The following is a 21,949-nucleotide window of genomic DNA, read 5'->3' as shown; positions in this document are numbered from 1 at the left end:
GTTCTATTTCTATAAGGGGATTGTATTGGGGTCCAAGAGACTGTGTTGAGACAATTTGGTTGGATCAAGACTAAGTTTTTTTAGAATGGAAATAGCCTGCTTTCAATCAATCATCCTACTGTAGCCCACTGATTTCCTTGAAATGCTATTCTTGTTAGATAGGGGACCCCAAGAAGTCATATGGGGAGGTCAGCAGTGAGAAGGGGCAGTGGGTGGAATCAGAAGATTTAGTCTGGCTTTATTGGGGTGGGGAGCTGTGCTACAGTATCAGAAAGCCCTGGCATGATGAAATTGGATCTTCTCTGTCTTAGACTTCAAACTATATGGAGAGGTCAGGCGATGGTATCTCACCGGCAGGTGTGTCTGAAAATGTCTTCCCACAGTGGCGATGCTATGCTAAGCTGGCTAATCCGCAGCATCTTTTCCTCACCTTTCTACCAGCTACATTCTCAGGTAAGGGAGCCTTACAGTTGCCAGAAGAAAAGGAGAGCCCTGATTCTCGTAGTATACAGGAGTAGGGCAGATGAAGAAGAAATCATGGTACCAAAGAAAACTGAATCCTGCCACTTGTGTAAACCATACAAATTAAGCCACTTTGCACATATTTTGCTTGCTTTGCTTTAAATATTCTGAGATTTCACCTAGTATGGAAATTTGGTTTAGAAAATAGAGAGAAACTTGAAAAGTAGAGAGCCAGCCTGATGTCATGGTTAAGAGCAGGTACATTCTAATGTGGAGAACCGGGTTTGATTTCCCACTCCTCCACCTGAGCAGCAGACTTTTATCTGGTGAACTGATTTGTTTACCTGCTCCTACACATGAAGCCTGCTGCATGACCTGGGCTAGTCACAGTTCTTCAAAACTCTCTCCACCCCACCTACCTCTCAAGGTGTCTGTTATGGAGAGGGGAAGGGAAAGGAGTTTGTAACCCCCTTTGAGTCTCCTGACAGGAGAGAAAGGGGGTATAAATCCAAACTCCTCCTCCTCCCCTTCTTCATCTAAAAAGTGGAGAGAGCCAGTTGCTGAATCCTTCATCCAGTGCCACATGCTATCCTCATGGAGTGTAATAGGCAAGTGTACTATAGGTATATTCAAGCCCCTCACCTGGTCTGTATTATGCACTTGTGGTGAGAGGAAGAGGGGAAAAAGGGATATATACTGCGTAGCAGCCTTTGACTCAAATTTCCTTTTCCAGACATACAGAAATTGGAAGCTTGTGAATCAGAGAACATCTCCAAAGAAGCTGAATCAGCACCTTCCCAAGTTGAGCAGGAGTTAGAGACTGCAGGGTTACTTCCGACTGTCAGTGTTACACCAGCCAATGGTACTGATCTTCCTTTTGCAGCACAGCTAGTCTCTTGTGCTTAAGATCTTGGATGGGGTGGTATTTGATTTTAGGCTGTGTTGTGCGCTGGAAGAACAGGAAGGCTGATTTTTTCCCTCACCACTGGGGGAATAGCCTGCAATGCTGGGTTTATGCAGGAGAATGCAGCTTCCAGACAGGTTTCTGCACTGACATCTTGGCAGGGCAGGTAGCATCCATGTGCCTACAAAAGAAAAAGAAAGCCTACTTGAAACTGATTCTTTTGCCTGCTTTGCTCTCCCTGTGAGACCTTCTCTATGTGAATATGCATGGGCTCAGGGTCTTGTCTAAACTGCTGCAATCCCTGAAGAGTAGACACACTTTCTTAGTTTGCACCCTAAAGTTCCATAACCTTGGCAGATACTTTGCTCGCTTGCTAAGTATTTGCATCTCTTTGCATGAGTTGCAGTAGTTTCATTGAGACACCAAACCAACACAAAATTTCACAGGGAGGCTCTTTGCCTGGCCATTTAGAGAGGCATTTTTCAGTCCTGCCCTCACACTGACACAGTTACCAGGCAAAGGTACAAGCCAACCAACACATGTTCTGCTGTGTAGCAGCACTTGCAGAAAGCCATAGCATTTTTTTTCTCTGCTGCTGCTTTCTACTTCCTTGGAGGGTCAGATGGGAGAACAGCTGGCCAAGTCAATAAACACTTAGTTGTGTTTTTTTTTTAAAGCTGGCTGAGGGGGGTGCGTATTTTTTCCCTTTCCCCTTTTGTTTTTGCTTCCTGCCATCTCAACACAGCAACACAAAAAAGAGGCCAGGAAAGATAAGCTGCAGGTGGAAACCAAGAGCATGACCTGCAAATATTTGAACAGAAGGCTGCAGCTGTCTATGGGTCATATGAAATGTAGACTTGCAATTTGCAGAGCAAACGTTAGCATCTTATGTGTGGCCTAGAAAAGAGTAGTTTGTATGGAGTGGGAGAGGCAACAACACACAAGTTGCTCACCCAAAGACTTCTATATCACGTGCTTGTGAGAAATGAGCATCTACCAAAAAAGGCTGAATTTGAATGAGTAAATTACAGCACTTCTTTGCAGAGCCTTTGTATAGCACCGCCGAGTCTATTACTAGCACCTACTTTTTATAAAAATATCATGCATAAAAGAACTGACCCAACCTGTAGATGTCACTTCCAGCTTCAGAGGCTGGGCAGCAGATTACATTTTGAATTATCAGAGTTGAACTGTCATCCAGATAGGCTTTTTGACATGCATTGAAATGTGGTGCCTGACGAATATTGAAGGGCCCTTGGAGAAAGCAAAGGCAGGGAAAGAAATAATACCCAGGAGGATATACAGATTTCAGGTGAGGCGGAGCACTATTATGATCAGTGTTGAAAAGGGTGCCACTTAGGCTTTATAGAAAATGTTTCTATCATGCTATCAGTCAAAATATAGCTATGATACACATTTAAAACAAGACATTAAGAATCATCTCTAAGATACAAAGCAGCAAGATACAAATGCTGTTAGAATTCCAACAGCAGCATAAAATATATGGTCAGACAAAATAAATTCAACAAAATACTAAAAGCAGTCAAACTGAACTGAAGCAGGACAAGAATAATGCTCTTTTTATACAGCAAAGCTTAAATCTTAGAACCTTGCCATTCTAATAAATCTGGCAGCAGGCTGAAGGGTGGACATTTCTAGGGTTGCCACCCTCCAGTTGGTGGCTGGAGATCTCCTGGATTTACAAATGAGAGATCAGTTTCCCCAGAGAAAATGGCTGCTTTGGTAGGTAAACTCAATGGCATCATACCCTGCTGAGGTCCGTCTCCTCTCCAAACCCCTCCCCAGGTTCCACCCCCAAAATCTCCAGGAATGTGCAGTGTGTTTTTGAGCATGGCTAAAACAGAACTAAACCACTGGAAGCTCCTAATTCAAATGATGTCTTGTCTTTATGGTCTCAGCAGTGTCCTCTGTCTCTGTTGTGTGATTCTTCTACCAAATAAGACTGATTTTTGTGTTGTTTTTAAAAAAATGTTTAGTGGACTATCTAAATCTAAGGTTTAATATCACCTTATCATTTTAATACTGTGATTTTTAAAAGAATCTATTTTATTTATTTGTCATGTGTTCTTATGCAAGAATGCTTTTCTTAGTATAACTTGTTTTTAAATCACTGCTTTCCCTACCAGGCTGCTGTGCAACCTAATTTCTGTTGTGGCAGAAAATAGCTTGTTGATTGCTTCAAAATTGTTATCTCGGTTAATCTGTCTTCACAACAGCCCTGGGAAATATCAGTTTGCCCAAGGTCATCCCATGAGTTTCAGGCTGATGTAGAAATGTGAAAAATGGACCCTAAACCGATCTATTCCCTCTGTACTTTTGTCAGTACTCTCATGATGAGATAATTGAGATTCTGACAGACAGAGCAGGACTAATCAGAGAAGGAGAACGTGATGACACCTCGCATGTGCTAGGCTTGTATTCTCTCATTATTAAGCAACAGAGCATGGAGTTGGTATATGGTACGTAATAGCAGGAGGAGTAAGGAAAGTACTGTGCTTGAGGCTGGGGAATAGAGCACGTGAAACCAACACTGCTGTGAAGCAGTGCTCAGTATGGGGTGTGATGAACTAGGTGGTCTTCAAGTGTGAGAGGGTTGCTCATTCCCCAGGGGGTATTTCATCAACAGAAATTGGCCATAAGGTTGGAGATCCAGCTGCTGCTCCAAAAAAAGAAGCGCGTATCTCCTTCAGTCACCAGGTGTCTCAGTCCGACATCAGCGAGAGCCACCGAGTCTCCTGCCCTGTCTATGTCTACAGCTGCTCCTTGGAGCTGCTACAGGAGCAGATGATCACTCCCAAGCCAGATAAGCCTCTGCGGGATATCTTTTTCAGGTGAGCACCCACTGTAAGACCCAGGAAGATCAGCTGTATTTCTACATGTATTGGCCAAATCTTGCTTCACGGTACCATCCCTTAGTCTTTGATACTATCCAAATACTATCCCATGGGTATCAGAGTTGATGCTATCACTATTCTGTGCCCAGCAGTTCGGCCGGGATGCATACAGACCTGTGCACATTAGGCCATTTGGTGGCATTGCTGCCAGAGCTGTAACAAGATAAACATGAGAGAACAGAAAGGATAACTGTTCTGTTGGAAACAGTTTAAAACTGGGGTGATGGGCTGAATAGCAAAGGAATTGGGAATTTGCCCTGTGTATTGTTGCCGTTGCCTTTGTCATGTTGATGAAAGTGTCTGTGTTTCAGAAGCCAGTCTGTGGAGCGTTCCACTAGTGCTCCTTGGTTAGATCCCAAGCACAAGGAATTGGTGAGTTACTGCACCATGCTGCAAGAACATTCCCACCAGTGCTACGTGAAAGGTAAGAAATAGAAGTACCCTGACTGATGGTAGGCAAAGGAGATATCACACCCAACTCTTCTCGTTTGCTTCCAAACTGAGCTTGGGTTTGTCCTGAAGGGCCAGGAGAAGGGCTGGGTGCTGCCATGTGCCTGTGACAAACTGGTGCCCTCCTGCTCATGGTGAGCATGGGGTAGAAATTCTCTGAGCTTCTGATATGGCGCTGCCTTTTTCAATGTTTGTCCTTCCTGCTTCTTATCATGTTGTCCTTCCTAGGCATCTCTGCATAACTGTGTAATGTTTTAATTCTCTTCAGGGCTCTTCCGGAGTCTGCAACAGGGTCACCAAATCAGCTGCCCTGACTTGCTCATAGCTGTGGATTATTGTGAGGAGCTTCTTCAAGAGATAGACATCACAAGCTTCCTGCTTACCCTGTGCAGCCATGCGCGTTTCTTCTGTGAGCGCCACCATCACCTGCCCACCAGTTTAGAGAGAGAAACAACGCAAGCCTGCCAAGTGCGGGGTGTGCTAGTCTCTGTCTCCAGGTGAGATTGTTGTTTCCATAGAAACACAATTAAATCAGAAAGTGCTGAGTGTTTGAAGCATAGTTTATCTTAAAAATTTTCTCTGTCCTTCCTGGATGCAGTTGCTGCCTAATGAATTACTTTGCCTTGGATCTCTCCTTTCTTCATACCCTACAGGTGTAATTTGCTTTCCAAAGTCCAGAACTATAAGCTGGCAAGACTGCTTTCTATAGCCTTGGGGATGTATCAAGTGGGAATGTGGCTCTGGGGGCTACTCAGTATGCTTTTTAAGGCTTTGAATGGAAAAAAATGCAAGCATACTGAAGTGAAATGTGCAGGAATGACATTGGGAACAGTTTAAAAGCTTTAGATGATGGGGTTTGAATTGTGAATCTTCAGTGGTTTTGAAAATGGAATTGTTGAAATCTGAGCAACAATGAGTGAAAGATATATTGTATATGCTCGCATATAAGTCAAAATTTTCAGCACATTTTTTGTGCTGAAAAAGCCTCCCTTGACTGATACGCGAGTCAGGTGTATTTTAAAAAATATTTTAGGGTTTTTACTTTGTCAGCTGCCAGGGGGCACAGTTTTTAGGCTAGCGGCACCAAAATTTCAGGTATTTTTCAAAAGACTCTCCTGATGATACCAAAGTTTGGTAAAGTTTGGTTCAGGGGGTCCAAAATTATGGACCCCCAAAGGGGTGCCCCATCCCCCATTGTTTCCAATGGGAGCTAATAGTAGCCAGGGCTACATTTTGAGGGTCCATAACTTTGGACCCCTTCAACCAAACTTCACCAAACCTGGATGGTATCATCAGGATAATCTCTTGCTGATACAATCCAGGTTTGGTGATGTTTGGTTTAGGGGGTCCAAAGATATGGATCCCCAAAGTGGGTTCCCCCATCCCCCATTGTTTCCAATGGGAGCTAATAGTAGATGTGGCTACATTTTGAGGGTCCATAACTTTGGACCCTTTGAACCAAACTTCACCAAACCTGGGTGGTATCATCAGAAAGGTCTCCTAAAGATACTCTGAAATGTTGGTACTGCTAACATAAACATTCCTCCCCTGACCAAAAATCCAGTTTTGAAGGATTTTAACTCTTGTGTTTTTGCTTGGTTGCTGGTTGAGCTAAGGTTTTTGTACTTTTAAAGTTATTGTTGAGACCATATTGTTTTTGTTTACCCTCTTTTCCACTTACAGAGCTAGTTTACTGTTTTTCTTTGAAATAAATACTCAAAAACATTTAACCTACTGATGCCACAATTAATGTAATTTTATTGGTATCTATTTTTATTTTTGAAATTTACCAGTAGCTGCTGCATTTCCCACCCTCAATTTATACGCGAGTCAATAAGTTTTCCCAGTTTTTTGTGGTAAAATTAGGTGCCTTGACTTATATGCAGGATGGCTTATACACGAGTATATACGGTAAGTTTAGTGACAGGAATGAGTACTGTTCCTATATGAGCTCTAGAAATGGTGTCTAGTTTTGGTAATTCTTGAGTAATGTTGTGGGATGGATTATGGAGCTGGCTTCAACAATCATTGTTTATATACAGCCCTTAGTCAGAGTGATTCAGTAGCAGATGATTCATAAAATCCAAAACCTGTTCTTTGGACTTTTGTGACTGCTTCTGACAAGCGATGAATATGTGAATCTTGTCACTGCTTTAGATTCTTTTTTAAAGTTAAACAGCAAGTTTCTGGGTAAGTGAAAGTGGATGTCCAGATGCAGAAGTGTGCTAGTTAGCTGAGTTTTTAAAGCTTTTCTTGGGGGGGGGGATGGGGAGTGCAGTAATCTACAACTGATTTCCTCTCCTTCTGCTCCAACATTCTAAAACTTTCAGTCTCTCTTACCCAACTCTTTTTCCTTCCATCCTTCTGATATAATTTCAGTCCTTCCTTTCATTTTAGCCTCCTGGCTATTCCTCAAAAAAATCAGAAAAACTTGTTTGAGCCTGGCAGTATCTGCTTCCCAGGTCCATCGAGGCCTGAGGAAAAGCCCCAGAGGCTGTGGTTATGCCCATGTCTTTGGGAGGTAATAACTACCACCGCCCCACAGCATGAACTACGGTGCCTCTCTTGATGTCCAGAAGATCACTTTCCTCTGAGGCCAGCCCTGTTAACCCAATCTGAGAAGCAACCAAATGTTGACACGTGGGAGGGGCAAGGAAGAAGGGTACAAAACTATTTGGAAACCTGAAGAACAAGAAGGTTCATAGGGGGTGGGACAAGAGAAACTAATTTTGTAAAAGAACCCTTGCTGCCTGAACCAAAAGGACTGTCAAAGGCAGTCGTCCTTCTGGGCTTAATTCCTTGAAGGTATCCCAAGTTCCCCCCCCCCCCCCAAAACCTAATTTTGTGTATAAATGAATAACATACACCTAGTGGGGGAGTGGGGTCTACAGTTTGAAGAATCAGCATTCCCACCTAGATGTCCAGGACTTCTGCACATTAGGGAGGTGTGTTTAGTAATAAATTCAATGAAAATATTAATACCGTATATACCGGCGTATAAGACGACTGGGCATATAAGACGACCCCCCCCACTTTTCCAGTTAAAATATAGAGTTTGGGATATACTCACCATATAAGAGTACCCGGCATATAAGACGACCCCACATTTTACAGATGATTTCCCAGGGTTCAAAAGTAGTCTTATACGCCAGTATATACAGTAAGTGAAAGTATTTGGACTTCACCTTTCCTCTATAGCTTTAGGAGGCTTAAAAATTCCAAAAATTAGAAGAATAATCTATGGTGGAGGATTAGAATACAAATAAAAACCCAATTACCCCCTCCACAAGAAAAGAGCTTACAGCTTAGAGACTTTAGCAAATAATCTGGCCTTACCCAGTGCCTGTATACCACACTGTTTGCCCTCCTGACTGGCATGAGTGCCACTTGTTGTTGTTGTTGTTGTTGTTGTTGTTGTTGTTGTTGTTGTTGTTGTTATTGGGTTTATAGACCGCCCTCCCCCGGAGGGCTCAGGGCGGTGAACAGCATATAAATAGAGCACAATATCAGGTTAAAATCCAGTAAGTGTCAATTAATACAGGCTCTAATAAAAATAAACCCTACCCCATTAAAATGCAGCATTATTAAAATTAACATTAACACAAGTTGGCACCTGCTATCAATTCCCTCAAAAACCCCAAGAGGGGGAGGGGCGGTAGGATCCACTTGATGTTATAAGAGAAAAGGAGAAAAGGAGAGGGGGGGCCCTATCAACGGCTAGTCTCCCTAAAGGCCTGGCGGAACAGCTCAGTCTTGCTGGCCCTGCGGAACTCAGCAAGATCCCACAGGGCCCGGACAGCTGGTGGGAGAGCGTTCCACCAGGCCGGGGCCAGAGCTGTAAAGGCTCTGGCCCGAGTGGAGGCCAGCCGTATCATTGAGGGGCCAGGGATCACCAGTAGGTTGGCCTCTGCCGAACGCAAAGACCGATTCGGGACGTATGGGGTAAGACGGTCCCGCAGGTACGGAGGTCCCAGGCCGCGCAAGGTCTTAAAGGTTAACACCAGCACCTTGAAAATGATTCGGTATTCAATTGGTAACCAGTGCAAGTGGCGAAGCACAGGTGTAATGTGTTCTCTAATGGCACCCCCTGTGAGCATACGGGCCGCTGCATTCTGGACCATTTTCAGTCTCCGAATCAGACGCAAGGGAAGTCCCGCATAGAGCGAGTTGCAATAGTCTAGCCTGGAGGTGACCGTTGCATGGACCACAGTGGCCAGGTCGGCTTGGGAGAGGAAGGGGGCCAGCCGTCGGGCCTGACGAAGATGGTAAAACGCGACCCGGGTTATATGGGCCACCTGGGTCTCCATTGAAAGAGACGAATCCAGGTGGACCCCCAGGTCGCGAACAGAGGGGGCTGGTGCCAATATAGCCCCCTCCTACACCGGTGGCTGGAAATCCCCCACTTCTCCCTCACGCCTCAGCCAAAGGATCTCCGTCTTCGATGGATTCAGTTTCAGCCTGCTCTGTTTCAACCAACCAGCCACGGCCTCTAGACCAGGGGTAGGGAACCTGCGGCTCGAGTGCCGCACGCGGCTCTTCTGCCCTTGCACTGCGGCTCCAGGAGCCGAGCCGCCAGCCCCATCCTTGCCCGGCCTGCAGGCAGCAGGGCGAGCACACCAATTGCCCACGGCCGGCTGGGCCGTGCCGCGGGCTTTCCCCCTCGCCCGCCCTGTTCGAGTGGGGCGGGTGCTTTCCCGGCGGCCAGTGTGGCTGAGCCACCGGCTACATCCTTGCCCGGCCTTCAGGCAGCTGGGCGGGCGCACCAATTGCCCGCAGCCGGCTGGGCCGCGCTGCGAGCTTCCCCTCTCGCCCGCCCTGTTCGAGCGGGGCAGGCGCTTTTCCGGCGGTTGGCGAGGCTGTGTTGCGTGCTTCCCCTCTCGCCCGCCCCGTTCGAGTGGGGCAGGCGCTTTCCCGGCGGCCGGCAAGGCCAAGCCGCCGGCTTCATCCTTGCCTGCCCAGCAGGCAGCAGGGTGGGCGCACCAATTGCCCGGCTTCCCCTCTCGCCCGCCCCGTTGGAGCAGCGAGGTTGAGCCGCTGGCCCCATCCTTGCCCGCCCTGCAGGCAGCAGGGTGGACGCATCCATGCGCTTCTCAGAATGAGCGGAGTAAAAGGTAAAAAACCCCAATATATACAGTGTTATCTTTATTTTAAATGTCAAAAATTATTTGCGGCTCCAAGTGTTTTCTTTTCCCGTGGAAAATGGGTCCAAATGGCTCTTTGAGTGTTAAAGGTTACCTACCCCTGCTCTAGACAATGCTGGAGAGCTGCAGGGGCGGCGGCCGCTCCATCAACAGGATGAGCTGGGTGTCATCGGCATATTGATGATACGTCAGCCCAAAGCTCCGCACCAACTGAGCAAGGGGTCGCATATAGATGTTAAATAATAGCGGGGACAACACAATGAAGTGAGCACCTCCAGGATGCTTGGTCCCCACACCACACTTGCTGCATCCGGTCCCAGAGAAACGAGGCAATCCATTCAAGGACAGTGCCCTGCACCCTGGAAGCGGCCAGGCAGTGGGTCAAAAGGTTGTGATCGACCACATCAAACGCTGCGGTTAGATCTAACAAAACCAGCAGCGCCGATCCGCCTCAGTCTGAAGGTTGTAAGTTTAAGCAAATCCGCGTGATAAATGACGAATAACAGTCTCCGTCCCATGCCCAGCATGGAAACCGGACTGGAAGGATCAAAAGCCGATGTGTCCTCCAGGAAACCCCAAAGCTGCTCCAACACCACTCTCTCAATTACCTTCCCCAGAAACGAAAGATTCGAGACAGGGTGGTAATTGGCCAGATCATCAGGATCTAACGATGGTCTTTTCAAGAGTGGGCGGACCACTGCCTCCTTCAACCCACCAGGGAAAACTCCTTGCTCGAGGGAGCTATTGATGATACTGAACAGGTGGGGTCGTAACTCCGCCTGGCACGCTTTAATAAGCCAGGAGGGGCACGGATCCAGAGGACAGGTAGTAGGTCTAAAAGCAGCCAAGACCCTGTCGACAGCAGCTTCCGAGAGCAGGGAGAACTGGGCCAAACAAGGGCCAGAAGACGGCAAGGGTGCCTCCAGTTCACTTATTGTCTCTAAGGTGGCAGGAAGATCTTGGCGGAGCGACATGACTTACACTGGCCATGAGGACATGTGTGTCTGTGTGAGCATTCACTGACTACAGTGACCATTCAGCCTCCACCCCCAATCTGCAGTTCGCTGAAAATCTTTTAAATGCTGTGCCCATCTCCCACCCCCTTCTCATTGAGCCTGTTCCATAGGGTAGGAGCCTAACCAAATGAAGGGATTTGTGCCTCATCTATAGAGAATGTAGTAAAGGGCCTTGAAGGTCAGTTGGATTGTGAACCAGAAATGGAGTAATTTGTGCAGCACAAGCAGTTTTATTTATTTGTTTAAAAAAATTCTGTGCTGCATTTCCACTCAAATAGGGGTCCCCAAGGTAGTGAACATCAAGGCATTAAAACATATAATTAAAATATTTAACAATGCAATAAACATGTAGATATACAGACACAACACAACCAGGAAAGAGGATCAGTAAGCTGTCCACCGAAAGAAACAAAAAGGTCTTCACCCCGAAAATGACAGACACACCTTGCCACTACTGCCATCTTTTTAGCCACCAGGAGACCCGAGTCCAGAAGCACCCCTAAGCTACAGACCTCCTACTTTCGGGGAAGTTCATCCCCATCCAGAACAGGTTATATTTCCAGTCCCAGATCATACCTTCCCCCAACAGTAGTACCACTGTTTTTGTGGATTAAGTTTCAGTTGATTAGCCCTCATCTATTACAAATTGCTTTGATGCGCCTGTTCCCAGTTTCTACATCTTACCTGGGATGTGATGGAATAGAACTGAGTGTCATCTGCATATTGAATCATATAAATCATGCAATCATAGAGTTAGAAGGGACCATATAGGTCATGTAGTTCAACCCTTGCTCAATGCATGACCAGCCTTTCCTTTTAGACTGGTTCTAAGTCCTCCACCATAGATTATCTAATTGTATCCGATGATATTGCTGCAATGACAGAGAAATTTCTTGTGTTGCTGAGGTCTGATGGCGATCACCTCCCTCTGATACTTCATTGTAATTTAGGAGCGGAATCAATAATATATAAGAACCAAATACATTTGGACTCATTTACTAAACCAGGGAAATGTAAAGTTAAATGGAGCCCTCAGCTTAATGAAAGAATAACTGAGTGGACGAACACTGAAAGGGTCAGAAATATGTATACCAGATTTTTGTAAGTACTTATGAGAAACTCACACAAAGCTTAACTTCCCTCCTAACTAAAAGAGGGTCCATATATGGCAGATCAAAGATTTTTTTACAGGGATGGTTTGACCAGGTGTGTGTTGCAGCAAAAAAAAACCCCCTCTTATGAGATGTTTTAATGAGTTCAGAGTTAACCTAATATCAACCACTAAATTAAGAGTTCAAGAAGCCAAAAGAGAATACAAAGCTGTGATAAGGTATAAAAAGAGAGTAGCAATTTTGGAAAATTGGGAAAGGCTTATCAAGTTGGTGACATCTAATAATACTGTAGGATTTTGGAAGTTAACATCCAATTGTTCACCAAGAGTTCCAATTTCTACGGCTACTGAAGTCAGTGCCGATTCCTGGATTCAACATTTTGCTACCTTATATACGGAACGGCACCCTATTATATTCCCCAACATAGCCCTTGAAGATACTCCACCACAGCCACCAGTATCTATCATTGAAGTGAAGAAACTAATAGAGGGCTTAAAGAATGGCAAAACCCCAGGCAGCAATTTCATCCCACCAGACCTAATAAAATCAAACATAAAGTGGTTGAGCTCCACCATTATCTGTACTTTTTACTCACATAGATAATACAGGCCAAATACCAACGGATTGGGGTCTTGCTGTTATAGTTCCCATCTTGAAAAGGGGCTGTAAATCTAATCCAGCCAACTACACACTTATAAACTTACTGAACACAATTAGTAAACTGTATGCCAAACATCTTTCCTTAAAATTATGTACCTGGCTAGATCAAGAAAGTTTCCTTGAGGATGAACAAGCAGGATTTAGATCAGGTCGTTCAACTATTAACCATTGCTTTATTTTGCATCACCTACTTGAGAAATATGTTCAAGTTGCCAAGGGTTCCTTGTTTGCTGCATTTATCGACCTAAAAGCAGCCTTTGATACAATATCAAGGGGAAGAAATCGTCTAACTCTTCAATTGATAAATGGCTGCTACATTTGATAATAGCATTACATGAGAATACTAGAATCCAAGTGAGATATAGTTACAAAGGTCACTTGTCAAGCTCAATACTAACACAGAAAGGTGTGAGACAGGGATGTATCCTGGCTCCTTTCCTTTTAAATATTTATATTGGCTCCCTAATAAAGCGCCTTCAGAATGCAGATATCCATGCAAGACCAGCCTAGAGCACCTCAGTCAAGTGTTTAGCCACCTGCTTCTTAAAGACTGCCAGTGGGGGAGAACTCACTACCTCCCTAGGTAGCAGATTCCAGTTGGTATTTGTGGCAACTCAACCCAAATCTCTGGACAACCTCTCCGAGTGGCTTTACATAGATGTTGAAAAGCAAGGGGACAAGATAGAACTTTGCTGTAACCTGTAGGCCAGAGACCAAAGGTGAAACCAGCAGTCCCCCAGCATCATACTCTAAAACCTATCTTTGAGGTAGGACCAAAACCACTGCAGAACAATGCTTCCCAGTCCCAGCCCTGAAATGTAGTCCAGTTACTATGATTGTTAGTATCAAAAGCTGTTGAGAAGTCCAGGAGAATTAAAAGGGTCACACTCTCCCTCTCCCACTTCAGGTCGTCCACTAGGTCAGCCGAGGCTGTTTTGGTCTGATGACCAGACCTGAAATGAGATTGATACACAGTGGATCCAATACACAGTGTTCCACTATGAGGTTGCATTAGTGGTGATTAGTAATTTGCCATGTGTCAACAACTTACCTGAGGCAGATAGTTTCTATGTAGTAAGTGGTACATGACTCTGATAATAGATAATACTTGACTTTGTATTCCACTCCCTTGTCTCAAGCCTTTAATAACCAGTAGGACAACGAATACACCCACAAGAGAAATGTTATTTCAGTCCTACACTTTCCAGTTCCTTGGCTGCCACCCACTGGGGATTTACAGCTTCACAAGATTATCATGGCTGTACATAGTGCTCACCTGGCGCTTACGAAACAACTGGCTTTAAAAAAATGTTTGCATGACAAGTGGTGAATAAGTTAAGCTTAATGGTTTAGCATTTGGCTTAATGTTCTAAGCCAGGGAGTGCCTGGAATCAGCTTTTTATGGTGAAGCAGATTTAATAAAAACTTCAGGATAATGCCAAATGTAGATAAAGGTGGTCTTTGGAGGGGTTAGTCAGCAACTAGAAGATGAGATTAGTATTTTGGTAGGAACACTTGATGAAATCCTTGTTAGCATATCATGTGTTTCATGGAGGCATGTGGGTCAGGGCTGGAGATGGGAACTAGCTTTGTAGGCTGAAAGGTTTTGTCTTTACCTAATCTCTTTAGGAAGAGGTGAGGCAAGTTATTATGCAAGGCTGACGTTAACAAGGGCTGATCCAGGCAGGTTTTTCTTGGGTAACATTGAGCCAATGCAGAGGATGGCATTCCATCTTGCCACTGCATTCCTAGGCCACCCTACAAGGTTGGCAGTATAGGTAGATATATGGCTTTGGAAGCATGCCCCCTCCCCCCCCCCCCAATGTGTCTGTCTGGTAACAATATGTGACTATTTCTAAATTTCTGATTTGTTACTATAAATGAAATATAAGTAACACAGATGCAAATAGCCAGTCATCAAGTGCATATGAAATAATCTGTTGTACCAAGATGAGAGGGCAATCACAACTTTTCAAAAGCAACTAATCAAGGCTTTTCCTGTAATAATTCCAACTAAATATCCAAGACAAAGGGTGATCTAAGCAACAGGTTTGTATCTTCTTATTCAACTTGCAAACTCAGCAAGAAAAAAGGATTGACATCATTGCTGCTGCAACAGTCTCATGCCGGGCAATTTAGTCTCTGGTTTTAGACCACTTTCCAGCCACTCTCAAGCTAAATTGAACTAGTTCCAATATCTTTGCAGTCAAAACTGACCATGTAACTTGTAAGGACTAGATCTGTGAGCAGCGTCCTAGATTTCTGTTAGGTTCTGTTCCCAGACCCAGCTCTGGAAGAGAGTTGTCCAGGAAATAGAACAACAGAATGTCCTTGATTACTGACTGATGGCATGATGACAGCTGGAATGGCCAGTGTAGCCTGTTCCAGGGAAGGATTTATCCCACTAGGTTCACAATTCCCATCAGCCTCTGTCAGCATGGCCAATTGGCCATGCTAGTAGGGGCTGATGGGAATTGTAGTTCCTGAACATCTGGAGAGCCGCAGGTTCCCTACCCCTGGTTTAGATGTTCAAGTTATAACTCATTAACAACATAGGATCTCCAATAATAACTTCTTTCTTCCCACAAGGACAAACTGGCCAAATGAAATGGCTATAACCAGACAGTGGAATAAAAGCCCAGTTGGGAAGTAATATTAAGAATTGAAGGAAGTATTAAAATTTAGAAGAGTAAAAAAAAACCCAGAATGGTCTTACAATGTGCTGCTGGCAGGAGAAATGCTCAGTATTGAGGGGTGGCATGCAAGGGAGGGGGTCCAGCATCAGGACATGGCCCACCCACTTTAGCGGAGGGAGGGGGAGGGGTGGCGTGCAAGAGAAGGGGAGTGAGGGAGGGGAGGGAGTGAGGAGTGACATTCAAGGGAGGGAGGTAGAGAGTATCTACATTTCCTCATGTAGATACTCAGAGAATTCTGTCATCTGTATGTAACTGTCCTTTGTTCCTGACTGATCAGAGTGTTCACATTGATTGTATGGATCTAGGCTGGGGGTTGGGTATGATACAGTGGGCTGCTTCAGTTTGAGGAGTATGTTGCAGAGGGATCGGTGGGTGAATCAGTCACCTGAGGATGAGTGTGTAGAAATTATTGTGACTGAATTGACTTTTCCTGAACCCACATTGCAGTGCTGAGACGGAGGATTTCAGTGAGCAAGATTCCCATGTCTCTTCCTGCCCAGCCCAAGAGCCCAGGCAGAGCTGCTGTCCAGAGTTTCCCCTCTCACTTCTAGAGAGCAGCCATCCCTGCCAGGCGCACCCTGACCTACACAGGATTATCCAGGTACAGTGGAAATACTGCTTTACTAAGTATGATAAAAGACAGCAGCACAAGTCATCCAAATATTTTCTTTTTGCCTCCCCCCCCCCCCCCTTACTTTTTTAGGAGAAATTCTTGGAGATCGGTAGTTTGCATTTTAAGCCAGTGCCGTCCAATCCCCATTATTTCTTCTACTGTCCTCCTTCTGCGAAAAAAGAGGTAGGAGGAACTATTTTGCCAAGGGAGGGACACTAAAGAGCCAAACATAGGAGTTTCCAGACTTTGTATGTGGGACACAAGTGACCTCTTGTCTCTTCTCAGGAGGAACTGTCTCAGGACCATACAGATAGGAAAATCAGTGAAGATGTAGAGAGTTCTGAAACTGATCTGGCAGCTGATGAAGGTAAGGGAGCTTCTGCGGTCCCTTTGTGTTAGGAAATGTATGTCCTGTTTCCAGTCAGTCTCTTGGCAGTTCACACTGAAACAATTAAACCAACCAAACCAGTAAAACAAACCACATAGTCGAACAAGTCAATAAAATAAGCCAGTAAAACAAGTCTTACTTTGTATTGCTATATTATTGAAGTTCCTGAATGCTGTGGTGCATGTAATTTTCAATACAGAATTCCTTTTGCCTCCTTGAATTGGCTGGAGAAAGGATTATGTGCACCCATGAAAGGGTGGTGAGGTCCTTTAGAGCTGTTGAAACTGAGCCACTTTTCTCTCTAACATCAGCAGGCTAGGAGCAGGGAGAAGAAATGTAAGAGTCTAAGCTTCCTGGTGTTGTGCAGGTGTTAAACCGGTGAAGTTGCTTGGAATGTCCTTGGTGGCTTCTCCACTCCTTAAATAGATTCAGTCCCTTTTGAACAGAGGCAGTCACATGGAAGGGCTGTATAGTGAGGTTTCAATTCCCCTGTTATTGCCTTATCCAGTTATCCCAAGACCACTCAACTTACTTGGATAAATGAGTAGGATTGTGGTCCGTACTGCTGAGTATAGCTTATTGTTAGTAGGCAGACTATAAATAGTGTAAATAAAATAAAACTGGCCAATGCTGCAAGATGTTAGTGAAAAAGTTATGGTATAGATCCAGTTCAAGTGAGCTCTAATTTACTTAGAAGTAGCCCATATGGTTCCCAATTCATCTCAAAAACATCCCCATTATCCCTAAGCAGTTAGTTGTCTGGCCCAAGGCTATCAAGGCCCTCTGTGACAGCAAATTGGATGAGCCTTAACATTAGAACAACTGATCAGTATCAGTCAGAAGAGTTATAACCCTCAGTTGTGTATGAGACATCTTTTTCCCTAGAACCTCTAACAAACCTAAGAGCCATATTTTATTAGCTGGTGAGAATACCACTGGCAACTGCTGAATCTACTGAATAAAGAAATTAAATGGAGTGCAGGGCAGTCAGGAGTGAAATTTCTAGGAAGCTTATGGCACATTGTTCTGACCGGCATGGAGTTTGTGTTACCTGGGAAGGAACACTAGGCAGCTTGCTTTCTACATGGAAAAACCTTTGGAGATTTTCTCAAATTCAAAGTTAATGCCCATCACCTTGGTTTCTAAAGTCCAATATGCTTACATAGATAATTGGCTGGAAAAATGTATAATCAGTATGTATGCAAGTAATCACATGTCCTTTTATCTCTGTGTTTTCTTCATTACAAATATTGCAGTATTTGGTTATGATTTGACATTTCCCACAGAGCATTCAGTCCCGTTCATTTGGAAGTGTATCTCTATATTTTTTCAAGTGTATATTAGCATGTGCCTGAGAGAAATTTGGCTCATGAACCACTGAGAAAACTATCCTAAAAGGATAGCTCTAATCTATACTTTCAAAAACTGGCATGTTGTAACAGTGTTCCTGCATGCATTTTTACTGCTACGATGTACAATTTGTGAGATACTTCGGAGGCAAGTCTGACTTGCAGACAGGTGCCAGGATTTCATGTAATATCCAAAACTTATCATCTCAGTATTCACAGAGCATTTATCTCTTCCAGGTAAACTTGTTGGAGAGTTGTACCACCCAAGCCAGATGGGGATCAGGGGGGAGGGTGGCAATTATTCTGTGGGAGCAGTGGATGGCTGCACCAACATGTTTGCCCCCTCTGTTAGCATAAGGGCACCCACATCACTGGAGAGGGGAAGCAAAAATGCTGGCGTCCTGCTGCCCCATAGCTCTGTGGCAGGCAAATGTGGAAGTCTGAACTGCTGTGGAGCTACGCTGGATGCCAATGTGGGGGTGGGATGGGGTGGTTCATTCCTGGGGGTGGAGCCAACTTTAATCAGCCTCCACCAGTCCAGAATACCAGCTCTGGCCCTGCAGACTTAATGCTGCATGAAAGGGTGGTGTAAGCCTGCTTGTTTTATGGAGTGACTTAGGTGACTGCAGAGATTTAGACTTTCCCTCCTTTTCATGCCACCTGACGCCCCTGTGGAGGTGTCACCTTTGCAGCGCCAGTCCCCGGCCACCTCCACAACCCCCCCCCCCCATCTGGATTGCAGTGTTGGAGTATTTTAGTTTGAGTTAAAGTCCAGTCATCCTTTCGGTACAGCATTTTCCTAAACTTATGGTTTTATTCAGCTTGCCTAATAAGTTCTTTGTACACAGGGAATGCATCTGCCTGTGGCATTGGCACTGAGAGTGACCCAGAACTGGAAGTGGAATATCGGGACCGACTGGACCATGAATTTCTAGAAACAGATTCGCTATCAGACACCAACACAGTTAACCAAGAAGAGGACTCCTTCAGTGTGCTGGGAGACTCTCTAGCAGAGCAAGAACTACTCGAGCAGGACATGCCACCCCTCTTTGTGCATCTGACATGTTCCGTGAAACTGCGTAATCAGCATAGTTCTAAGCCTGTTTGTTCGCTGCCCACATGCCTGGGTGAGTGAGGTTTTAGGCTTGGTGTGGGGTCATAGGGACCACAGGAAATGCAAGTTTAGTGTAAGCTGTAGAAATGGCCTGGGGGGTCATAGGGTTGAATCCCAACCTCCCCAGGTATTTGAAAGTGGATCAGATCAGTTGTACTCTTTCCTGATTGATTTCTGTTTCCTTTCTCTAGGAGAGGTTCTAGGCTGCCTTGAGAGCTGCAAGGCGATGCACACCATTGACCTCTGTGATCTTTGTGTAACCCTTGATATTTTTGTTCTGACTCTTCCATTGGAGATTGAAATGGTGAACGACTTGCATCATAATAGGTAGGACCTAATGGCACTGGGTTGTGTGGAGGGAGGACATAAAAATGGGTTGGTTTGGTCCCATTGGAAGCCAGTAGTTCATCCCCTCTTTTCTGGCAGGTACACGTCTGAGAGTAGTGCCTCCTTCACCCGTTCCCCAGGCCGGCCCTCCTCCTTCCGCTCCGACGAGGAGCTTATACACAACTTGGACAGGCTACCATCAACTGTGGATGATGGGTATAAATCCTCTATATCTACTCTTTGTGCTAGGCTGCCCAAATTCTAGCTACTTCACCAGAACTTTGCATTCTTCTTGCTTTTTAAGGCATCCAGCACTCTCTAACCTTCCCGGAGTACACAGGCAAGCTGTTGAAACCACCATGACAGAGGTGAGTTCACTTGTCCCTAGCAGCTCCTGTTCTTTGACACTAATGAAATATTCCTCCTGTGCACTTTCTTATTTTACTGCCGTCTCTGAATCTTGGCATCTAGCCAAGTATCAGTTCGGAAGCTTTGACAGGAATGTAGCTGCTGGCAATAACCTTTGCAACAGGGCCTGTATATGCCTCTCATGACTTTCCATCTTTTGTGCTTCAGATCCGCTGGCTTTTGGATGATGAAATTGTGTCAGCATTGCGCCACTCACACCCAATCACTACTGATATCTTGAGCCGGGTGGCTTCACATGTTTACAGTTCCCAAGGCCGTCCAAGCTGCCATTTTGAGGCTGTCCCCTTACAGTTTGTGTTTGGTCCTGAGAGTTCTCTAGAAAGGTTTCGTGAGGTAAGTAATGCTCCATCCTTACCTTATTTAGACTTTCTCTGTATGCCTGCTGTTGTTTACAGTCCTGAGATTTTCAATTCTCAGGTTGTGAGCAGCAGCTAGTCCCTCCAAAGAGCCATCCATGCCTTGCTTTCTCACTTTTATGCCTGAAGAATGTAATTCATTTATTTTAATATTATCCATTCTCTTTTCTCAAATAAAGCTTACAGGTAGTTAAAATAATTTTAGAAGACTGGCACAAAGTAATCATATTTTAAAACAGTAGCAGTCACATAGTCATTGCTTACACTGTGATCACAGGAATACATTAGTAGGAGTCAGATTTAAAATGTGAATTAATTGGCATTATTTTCAAATAATCAGCAGTAATAATTTAAATTTATCTAGGAACAGAGTGGTATCCTGCAGTACTGACACAGAGTGGTATCCTGCAGTACTGCAGTCAAAGCTCTGCCAATGACTTGAGTTCAATCCCGATGGAAATCGGGTTCAAGTAGTTGGCTTAGGGTTGACTCAGCCTTCTATCCTTCTGAAGTCAGTAAAATGAGTATCCAACTTCTGAGACTAAAGTATAGCTGACTGCTGAAGTCAGTGGCAAACCACCCTGTAAACATAAGCTGTCTAGTAAACATCGAGATGTGGCATCATCTCATGAGTCAGCAATGACACAGTGCTTGCACAGGAGATTACCTTTACCTTTAATAATGTAAACAGAGACAAAATGTCAACATCCATAGCATAAAGATTTTCACATGTATAGAACATTAATTCTCTCCCCCCAGCCCCAACACTAGTGCCCCACACAATCAAAAGAGCCTAGTTTAAAAAGAAATATCTCTGACTGGCACCAAAAATTTAGCAAACTTTATGCCAGGCCGATATTTGTTGGGTGGGGGCTCCATAGAGGAAAGGCAGCATAGTATAGCCTGATCTCGGCATCTAAGCAAGGTCAGTATTTGGAAGGGAGACCTCCAAGTAAGACTCTGCAGAGGAAGGCACTGGCAAACCACCTCTGCTTAATCACTTGCCTTGAATCCTATTGCTGGGATTCCTGTAAGTCAGCTGCAACTTGATGGTACTTTACTCAGGGAGTTCAAACATCAAATCAATTTTATTACAGTCCAAGATCAGCAACCAAAAATGTAAGCACTAGATATTACAAATATTCGAGTCAATAAAATATTGATCCGTATAAAATATAAATGAAAATGATACAATTATTACAAATAAGCCACTTTCTTTTGCCTTATTTTGCATGCTGTAGCGTAGAATTTTTCTATCTTATAGGATGTTTCTGCAGCACTATCTGCAAGAAGAGTGACATAAAAATGGTTTGTTCTACCAAGAAATTTAAACAAAATTAAAGTAATATATCTAATACAAATGTTCTGATAAAAGCAGCCATGTAAGGGCACATGTTCACAGGGACAGAGTGAGGGGGGAAAGCGCCCGGTTCACTGGTGCATCCTTCTCTCCTGCCACACCCCCGCCCAAGAACATCCCGGAACACCCTCACCACACCCCCGCAGGGGCATGTACCCAGTGCATCCCCCCCGTCCCCTTGGAGCTACGCCTCTGTATGTTCAGTAGTTTCCATCATTCCCAACTGGCATGGACATGAATGTCGTGCATAGGGAATCTGAGTATACCTCTCTTCCAACAAAGCATGTGGAGACATTAAGCAAAGCTAAGGTAATTGTTCTATGATCTCTAGGGTATTCTAACGTATATAGATGCTTTGAGGGAGCATAGTTTTTATCACTGTTCCCTAGTACCAAACCAGAATGGTTCTATGTAATTTTAAAATGCAATATTCCATTACCTTTGCTTAACAGCTACCCTCGCTTTTGATATCCAAGCAGAACTGTGTTAAATAAACCGGGGTGATAGATTTCATCCTCCACTTCCTTCATCCACTTTGAATTATAATTATCAACAAAAATTAACAACATTAGACCAGAAGGAAGAAAACTGAGTTTGAGCCAGAAATGACAAGTTTGAAACCAAGCACGTGTTTCTAATGGGACTGATCCTGATTCT

The 21,949-nt window shown here is 44.6% G+C and overlaps 1 protein-coding gene across 5 annotated transcripts in view; it reads left to right on the top strand.

Annotated features, from left to right (window-relative positions):
• Positions 1-21,949, top strand: part of SZT2 (SZT2 subunit of KICSTOR complex) — a 92,667-nt gene that overhangs the window by 35,706 nt on the left and 35,012 nt on the right. For 4 of the 5 annotated variants that reach the window (XM_048497163.1, XM_048497159.1, XM_048497160.1 and 1 more), the window contains exons 24-36: positions 312-453; positions 1,196-1,324; positions 3,996-4,218; positions 4,593-4,705; positions 5,000-5,228; positions 15,804-15,957; positions 16,060-16,152; positions 16,255-16,336; positions 18,555-18,833; positions 19,012-19,147; positions 19,247-19,363; positions 19,452-19,515; positions 19,724-19,909. In XM_048497163.1, coding sequence (XP_048353120.1) covers positions 312-453; positions 1,196-1,324; positions 3,996-4,218; positions 4,593-4,705; positions 5,000-5,228; positions 15,804-15,957; positions 16,060-16,152; positions 16,255-16,336; positions 18,555-18,833; positions 19,012-19,147; positions 19,247-19,363; positions 19,452-19,515; positions 19,724-19,909 — 1,947 coding nt within the window. The remainder of the gene's footprint in view (positions 1-311; positions 454-1,195; positions 1,325-3,995; positions 4,219-4,592; positions 4,706-4,999; positions 5,229-15,803; positions 15,958-16,059; positions 16,153-16,254; positions 16,337-18,554; positions 18,834-19,011; positions 19,148-19,246; positions 19,364-19,451; positions 19,516-19,723; positions 19,910-21,949) is intronic. The other variant, XM_048497161.1, reaches the window with a different exon arrangement.

Source organism: Sphaerodactylus townsendi, linkage group LG05 (genome assembly GCF_021028975.2).
Source record: "Sphaerodactylus townsendi isolate TG3544 linkage group LG05, MPM_Stown_v2.3, whole genome shotgun sequence".
Classification (NCBI taxonomy): domain Eukaryota; kingdom Metazoa; phylum Chordata; class Lepidosauria; order Squamata; family Sphaerodactylidae; genus Sphaerodactylus; species Sphaerodactylus townsendi.
Note: the sequence above shows the minus strand (reverse complement) of the source record. Positions and strands in the feature narration are given on the sequence as shown.